Here is an 8,156-nt window from a genome sequence, read left to right as displayed (position 1 = left end):
TCAATTCCCTCTCCGTCCCTTACATCTCAGTGACCCATTCAGGTCTACTTGGCATTCCAAATTCGTTGTCTTTTTTCCTCTCCCCTGTCACACCTCCACAGTTAAGCATTGTATTGAAGTTACTTCGATCTGCCCTTCGCAAGATGAAGAGTTTAGACATGGAGGAAAGCATCGAGGTAGCTGGCGAGGTTTACGCCCTGAACGGTTCGTCTATTTCCTCGGCTTCTGTTTCGTAATATATTTCCTTCCACCCGCTTCACCTCTGTAACGAAAGGATTGCAATATTCCTCCACGCCATCGCATGTCCAACGTGACCCTGCGGTCAAGTCATCATCCACTTCCGTCTTTGACCGCATCTCGTCGGCTTGCTTTCTATCAGCCTACATTTTTATCGCGCTGGCCTGTCTGCATCGTCTTTAGGCCGATTTCTTCATCTCAGATATCTTACTTTGCCCGGCCTCTAATCATCTACCTTTTGACTTTCTGCAGACCACGTATATTTATCCGCTCCGTGGAATACGTCAGATGGCGCCCCCTGGTTGATCGGCAGGATCATGGAATTCATTCGTGAACCAAGTCAATCCACGTCAACCCAGAACTTTTCTGCTACCAATTCGACCAACAAAAAGAGAAGAAAGAGTTCTCTTAAACTCCCCCCAATCGTTCAAGTCAAACTCGGCCACTTCCACCGCCAGAGAGACATAGTGACTCGTCACATAATTGATTGTCGGCTCCTGGCAGCCTCGATGACATATGATGTGTTTTCAATCAGTCGATTGCGAGGCAAATGTCGAGTTGACTACAAGCCACTGGGAGAGGACCTTGAAGAGTTAAAGAACAGTCCCGACTGTTTTTATTTCCATCAGGTTTGTTGACTCCTGATTCCATTCCTTTTGTAACCTTCTTTCCCATTTTTTGGCATCCAACTACCGACTTGATCCACCCATATCTTAGGGAGTGTATGGGATTGTACTTCTTTGCCGCCATTCCACAATGAATGATATTGCCCGGGCTCAATGCCCCTTTGTTCGAAGTTTGTTCAATTGAGCTTTGATGCTTTGTGAAGATCCCTTCATGTTGCACATTTTTTCCTGCGTGTATCTGTGTCCCATCCATCGATTGCCCTTTGATATTGTTACCACCACCGACCTATCTTAGACACTTCACTTACCATCTTCTTACAATCCATCGTCAACAGGTCTATGGAAGATACACTCACCGCCATTACGATGTTATTCCCACAGAGAATGTCAAAAACGCCCCACGTGAGGAACCCCAAGATATTTTCAGGCCTTTCCAGCAACTGACTACTATCCTTCACTGCGCTTCATTCACAATAGCCGAAGTTGTTCAATACCTGCGAAACAACTATAGCTATATTTTCGCAGAGGGTGGCATGGGACCCCAACTTGGCGACGAGAGAAGAGGATGCGTAACCTGCCAGAATTGGGCCACTGGGTAAGTTTTTCCCCACCTTTTCTCACATATGCGATATTTTCAATACTTGCGCGCCGAGCCGCTGTGGTACAACTTGTGCATCGTCATATATGCGAAATTCTTGGCCAACCTAAGTCTTGGATCCTTTTGCATCAGCCACCCTGGCTGATGTTATAGCGTAACTCTCATTGGTATGGAAGTTTTCTGATCCAGCTTTTTGTTTTTTAAATCTTCGACATCCTCAGGGCCGACTCTGTAACATGCGCGCTCTGCAGTCGAGCGTATCATTTCGCCTGTCTGAATCCACCCTTGACGCGCAAGCCAGAACGAGGCTATACGTGGGCTTGTGCCCCTTGCTCCAAGCAACGACAGGATCAAATCGAGGATAGCTTGTCTAAAGGACTTGACGCGACACCCTCGTCAGTCTCAGGGTCAGGTCGCACTTTGCGCGACAAGGGGAAGAAGAAAGAAAGTGAGCCCACATCATCTAACCTGTCTTGCCTATTTCACTATCAGGCTTTTCAACTGATGAGTAAACTATGATAAGCTCCCACTATGACGGTCATTCAAACTGGAAGTGAAGCTGGCGGCACCTTACGCACTGTGGATGGATGGCCATTTCGCTACTACGGTCAATACACCGATCCAGCTACAGTTCTCGGTACATTATCTCTTAATACGTATCATTGGGCTTTTATTTGCCTATCGAATTCCGCCAAGCATCAGTCTTACTGATCACATTTACTTGACTTTGGGTGTCAATTCTGGTGATCAGATGAATTCGACTTGCCTTTCCTTTATACTCCACCTGTAAGCTTATGACACAATTACATATTATCGTGTTTCGTGATCTCTGCTCGACATCTGATTCAATTGATCACTCCTGGTAGCGGTTGGGACCACGTTTTCAGACAAACGTGCCAGACGACCCATCGGAAGAATTTGTCCCGTTTTCGGTCCCTGCTAACAGAGTCGGTCGTCCGTGCAAAGTTGAGAAGCGTTTTCGGGATGGCTCGCTACCGTATACCCAAGCTCTGACTCCAGAAGGTACGTCGCCACTCGCTTCAATGACGTCAACAGCCGACCTGTCTCGATGATACTCATCGATATTTTCCTGGCTTCGCAGTCGAACAAACTCGGGGAGGTGACGAGACTATTGATGTGATATCGACCGTTGAGCAATTTCAAGAAGGTGCGCAATGTATCTCAGGAATGCCAATGTCGCGCTGCTGACTCAGTTTTCTCGGCGGATTGCAGAGGCTGACGCCGGATCATCGATGGCGTCTGAAGAAATACAAACCCTAGAACAATACCTAGCGCAAGTGACCTCTCTCCCGGCGTCCAAACATGTCGGAGTCAGCCTTCTTGACCGAGCTCTCATATATCACCGCGAGTCCACGACCTACGAAGAAGCCTTTGAAAAGGTCAAGGCACTGTCCATCAAATCTTTAGGTTTTGCCAGTTGGACCGAGACAGAGTCTCACCGCATGGATTCAGCTATTCAAGACTTGGGCGAAGACTTACGTGCAATGTTGAAACATTTCCCAAAAAAGACCACATTTAACATCGCCCAGTTTTACTACATGTGTAAAGGGTTTGTCGTCTTCCTTCTCTGTTACCATTCTGATTATTCACTCAATGCTGACGCCGCGTACGCTGTACGGCTCCGCAGACATAAATTTCCCGAGGCGTCTGCGTATGATTCGAGAGTGGCCGCCTCAGCAAGTGAATTTCCGGACGAAAATGCACTGACTCTCCCTCCACCGTCGACGAAACGACCTTACATATGTGTTGTATGTGAAACGAGGGTATCCAATACTTGGAGAAGGTGTCCGGATGCACTGTTGGCTGGCGCTGCTCTGGCCAAGAAGTGCATTTGTGACGAATGTCATTTCCGATGGCGCAGATGTAAGCAAATCCCTAGGCACGGTTAACAAAGTCGGGATCATCAGCCCTGACCGTTCTCCATCATTTGATATTCTAGACGGATTGCATCATGCACCTTCTACACAACAGGACGACGCTAAACGTATGTCAAGCTCTAAAATCCTTTGCTCTGGTCAAGATACCTTGCAGCTAATCGCGGTGATAAACATTAATAGCAAGAGACCGAAGGGCTAAAGTTTCCAACAAAGTAAGATGTATCTTCCCTTCGATCCAATCCAAAGCTCGCCTCTTGCTTATACTATCATTTTTCAAAACCTCTAGCAGTCCAAGCCCCCCATTGCCAAGAGTGCCACCGGGGAGACGAGTCCCGTCCATTCGGTACCGATGACTTCACCTTCATCACCACCGCATTCACATGTATTGCCTTCACCGCCCCCCGTCTGTCTTCGTGTTGCCACAAAAGCGTGAGCAATTTCGGGTATGTAAAGACGCCGAACACAAATTGCTAATTAGCTCTCTATGCGCCATTTCTCAGATGTGTTTTGTGCCAGAAAGCGGAACCAACTGCCCAATTGGCGCACTGCCAGAGCTGCACTCTTACATGCCACCGAGGTGAGCCATTTTTTCTTACTTTTCCCAAAAGAGAAATCTGATCCTCACTTGTTACTCATCCAGAATGCGGAGGGCTGGAAAACGACACGGACATGTCCCAGTGGCTGTGTTTGTTGTGCAAGACGGCGGGCTCGAAAACATTACCAAAGGTAACTCCAGGCGCGTTTTTCAGCCAGCATACCCTTGACAAGGCTAAAACCGTACCCCAACATTTCGCAAAAACAGATTCCAAGCTGCAGCTTATGTATTGGTCACCAGCCGCTGATCTCGCAGGACGACCCATTGTCAGCTTTGGACGTTTGGAAGCTCACTGAATACAACTCGTATGCCGTTTCTGTCTTAATACACTTTTACAAGGTTTCTAGTAGCTCATCAGATATCTGTTTGGCAGGTTCGTCCATCTGCTATGCGCCATATGGCATCAAGAGCTCGTGTTCAGTGAGCCGTCTACGTATGAAAAGGTGGAAGGCTTCGCATCGATACCTTCCAGTAAACGTACCAGAGTAAGCTCAATACTCCCCGATGCATGTTGCTTTTGTTAATCTAAATTTATTGCCTCAGGATTGCGAAATTTGCCGAAAGCATAATATTGGAGCATGTGTCAAGTGTGATGGATGCACCAAACAAGTACACGTCAGTTGTGCTTGGGCTGCAGGATATAAACTTCGGTTTGAGATGCAACCTCCAAAGCGGAAACGGAACAGGGAACTCGACTTTATCAGGTTCAAAGATGAAGAGGGTAAGTTAGAGCGAGGTTTCACTCAAACAGAGACACATTCATCTGAGCTCTGCGTTTGCGAGTTATTTAGGATGCCTAGAGCCCAAAATCTGGTGTTCAGCTCATTCTCCCGGACATGAAAAACCCACTTACGCGCTTGGCGATCGAGATGAAATTACAAATCTTGTATGTATCTTAACTTATGTTCTCCATACCAGAGGTGACCAGCAGCTCAGTATTCATCTTCGACCCAGACTGCACTACAGGTATACGCTGGTAAATTCAAGACAACTGCCCAAGCTCCAAGTTGCGGAACATTGCGCAAAGCTCGACGACTGGACGCGGTATTAACAAGCGTACTTTTGCCCAAAGTGATCGCGGAACCTTTGGGCAAGGGGCTAGATTTGGAGGACGAGTACATGGTCGCTGCATTGGGCGTGCTCCAGAAGTCGGCCCCGGCATCTGCCACAGTGATTGAGCCCACTCCGGCCGCTCCACCTCGACAACGCAAACCAAGTGAAAATGCTGCTCCAGAATCTACCCCACGAGTGAGGATACGTGCGAAACCTCGAGCAAGAAGTCGAGCAAAATCGAAGACCAAAGTGAGGGTCAGGGGCCCATCCCGGACTGGGCACACATCCATTGAGCCCGACCAAGAGTGCGAAAATGAGCTAGGGGAGAACAAGGATCATGATGATGACGACGATGATGATACAGATATGCAGGAAAACATCAATCATGTCAATCCTATTGCCGGTACCCCGTGTGACCTTGACATCAAGAGTGGTCCAGTGAATGTTATCGAAGCGACGCAGCCCGTCTCAGCACCTCGTCCAGCATCGCGATCTCACAATCATGTAGTGATGCCCGTAGATCCATCTGATGAACCTTTGAGACTAAAAGATCATGTCAATCGTCAGCGAGGATCAAGTAGGCCAGTCAAGACTTCGACGGAGTTGCCACATGCTTCCAGCTCGAAGGGCCCCTCGCAGCGTGATCTCACAATCCTGAACGCTCCAGCATATCGTGCTGATTCGCGAACCTCTCAGATGACATGTGCGTGTGCGTCTTTTGTTCGGCGAACTGTGTCAGTTTAGTTGACCATTCATCTCTCTTCCATTTAGCAATTCAAAAAACAGTCCATGACTATGCGAGCGTTCCAACGACGGCTCCCGCGACTTCAGCTATGCCAAAGCCCGTCAACAAATTGAGACTCACTATCAAGCCAGCTGCTTCCCCTCCGGCCCCGTCAAAGTCGCCGATCACAGAACCGGAACCTCCGCGTCACAAAGCCGTCCCAATCTCGTCATCAACATTCCCCTTTGTGCCCACATCGAATCCACCTGCATTTATGTCCCATCCGCCTCGGCCAATGTCTTCAGCTTCTTCCTCCTCTTCAGCGTCCTTGAAGCCACAGGTTACGCGGCTGCCGTCTATCAATCAACTCGATTCCTTCCTTCCTTCACTTCCACGTCTCCATCATCTTGCACCTCTACCGACACCACCGCCCATGTTCATACCGACCACATCACAGTCTTCGGTGATGAATCCTAGGGGAGTATCACCGACACCACATGGCCCTATATCCTATCAACATTCGACTCCTTCGACCTTACCTCATCTTGCATTCAATCTGACTCCTGTCCCTTCCATGCGGGCATCAGCCCCACTTTTGAACCCCCCTTCCTTTGACGCTTTTGCAGCCGCTGCTGCTGCCCATACCACTACTAAAAGCACCGGTAGCAGCACCAGTGCCCGTACAGGGACAAGTGTGAGCCCTGCCTCTTCGCATAAGAACATTGAACTCAATCCTCCCCATCTCCATAATGCTGTTCATTTTTCTTAGGATGATGTCTGTGAAGGCTTCGAGAGCGATAATGGGGTTTATGTTGTTTTAATTGTCTCCAGCTCTATCTCTTGTTTTACTGTATCAATTTTTACATAGAGGGTATGGGAATAATGTTGGTAAACTGTGTCACTAGTCATGAGTTGATGTCATACTTGCATATGATAATAGAGAACATGACGCTTCTTAATTCGAAATGGTAAACGTGTAGATATGATTGATGATAGACTCTTTCCATTAAGCCATTTTGATCTCACACTTCCCTTACATCCGAGCAAGACTTGCTGTACTTGATTGACTGGGACTAGTCAAAGATCATGCCAAACAAAACTTGGATGAGTATCAAGAATGTAAGTGATCCTCTCCTCCTGCATGTACAACTCCGAGTCAACAATCACAGATGCTCAGTCAGAATCCCCTGAACTCACCGAGTCCACATAACTCATTGTCGCAGCACCAAGTTACCTAAAGCGACCTCATTATTTCAATTTCCTCGTTCTATGGGTAAAGATGGATGATGTGATCCAACTCGTGCAATCTACAGATAGCCTCATATGCTTCTTAAAGGAAGGTGCTGAAAACCTGCAGTGCATCACCTCAGGTCTTACATATTTGGCACGCCATAAGTATACATAAATACCATACTTTATATGACAAGTCTAATACGCATGGATTTCTTCATGATCACATCCTCTGACCGGTGCGAACAGACCTTGCGTGACAGATTCAGACTGCCATCTGCTGTCTCCTCGTGGTCTGCTCCACCTGGTCTGCTCTTGTCTATCTCAGGTCATGAGCAAAAAAACTAAAAGATCACTGTAAACTGAACTACATAAACCATACAATGACTGAGGCAAGTACGCCTTATCAAAGTTATGAGACGATGTGGGTCTGTTATCAGTGCGGAATGTGAAATCAACATAACTTTCTTTCAGAAGAGATTCACGGAGCTGAAACCAGTTTCAAGTCTGAATACCTTGTTATAGAGTATACAACGACTTCAATTTCATGCATGAAGCCAGACAAATCTCGACGAGTTGATGAGATGATGATATACATAGGTAGGGCCCCCCGAAAATCTTCCGACCCTGCTGGGTCCTTGAGACATCCCTTTATGACTTTGATGTTTCAAGTCGGCGTGCGCCGACACCGATCACGCGAACACGTACCAAATTCAATTGCCTTCGGAACATCAGTGGTAATGTCTGCAGTGCCTACTTGTTAGAGATGACACGTACATAAGTCGGTTTCCCACCAATACCCGCTGTTCCCCTTTGCAGTCACTTTCCCAAATTATTTTGTGGTTTGCACACTGTAAATAAACAACCAGCTAATCTTTTTGAAACATTAGCTTCAGACACTCTCTATCTCACTTCAACACTTGCGTTTCCAGAATGATGCACTCTGTTCTCTTCTTTGTGGCATTGGGCACTGTCGCCGCTAATCTCCCAAACAATACCAACATCGAAATACCTCCCGTCGCACTCCCTAGGAAGAGTCTTAACTTGCTCCTTGGAAATGATGATGGCTGTAAGCAAACGTTCAAACATTTTCGCCTCACCAATTTTGGCGGTTTTCAACATCAGTGACTTGCACTCAGATATTGGTGCTCGTCTTAGAACTGAACATTGCCTTGAGATAAGGACCGCTGAAGCG

At 47.3% G+C, this 8,156-nt stretch overlaps 3 protein-coding genes across 3 annotated transcripts in view; all 3 read left to right on the top strand.

Annotated features, from left to right (window-relative positions):
• Window positions 1–488: 488 nt before the first annotated feature.
• MELLADRAFT_33004 (uncharacterized protein) lies at window positions 489–1,980 on the top strand (the record flags this gene model as incomplete). The annotated part of the gene is made up of 5 exons (XM_007404672.1): window positions 489–586; window positions 632–866; window positions 1,199–1,265; window positions 1,341–1,458; window positions 1,683–1,980. Coding segments are annotated over 5 exons (816 nt in total), but the record flags the coding sequence as incomplete, so codon positions are not given.
• A 4,036-nt stretch (window positions 1,981–6,016) lies between these two features.
• Window positions 6,017–6,694, top strand: MELLADRAFT_70643 (uncharacterized protein; the record flags this gene model as incomplete). Its single annotated transcript, XM_007404673.1, has 1 exon — window positions 6,017–6,694. The coding sequence occupies one exon, from the start codon at window positions 6,027–6,029 to the stop codon at window positions 6,498–6,500; it is 474 nt and encodes a 157-aa protein (XP_007404735.1).
• Window positions 6,695–7,344: 650 nt separating this feature from the next.
• MELLADRAFT_101803 (uncharacterized protein) overlaps window positions 7,345–8,156 on the top strand; it is a gene marked incomplete at both ends in the record, with an annotated part of 1,649 nt that continues 837 nt past the window's right edge. Inside the window, one exon of the mRNA XM_007404674.1 lies at window positions 7,345–7,385. Coding sequence (XP_007404736.1) covers window positions 7,345–7,385 — 41 coding nt within the window. The remainder of the gene's footprint in view (window positions 7,386–8,156) is intronic.

This window comes from Melampsora larici-populina, assembly GCF_000204055.1.
Source record: "Melampsora larici-populina 98AG31 unplaced genomic scaffold MELLAscaffold_2, whole genome shotgun sequence".
NCBI classification, from domain to species: Eukaryota; Fungi; Basidiomycota; class Pucciniomycetes; order Pucciniales; family Melampsoraceae; genus Melampsora; species Melampsora laricis-populina.
Note: the sequence above shows the minus strand (reverse complement) of the source record. Positions and strands in the feature narration are given on the sequence as shown.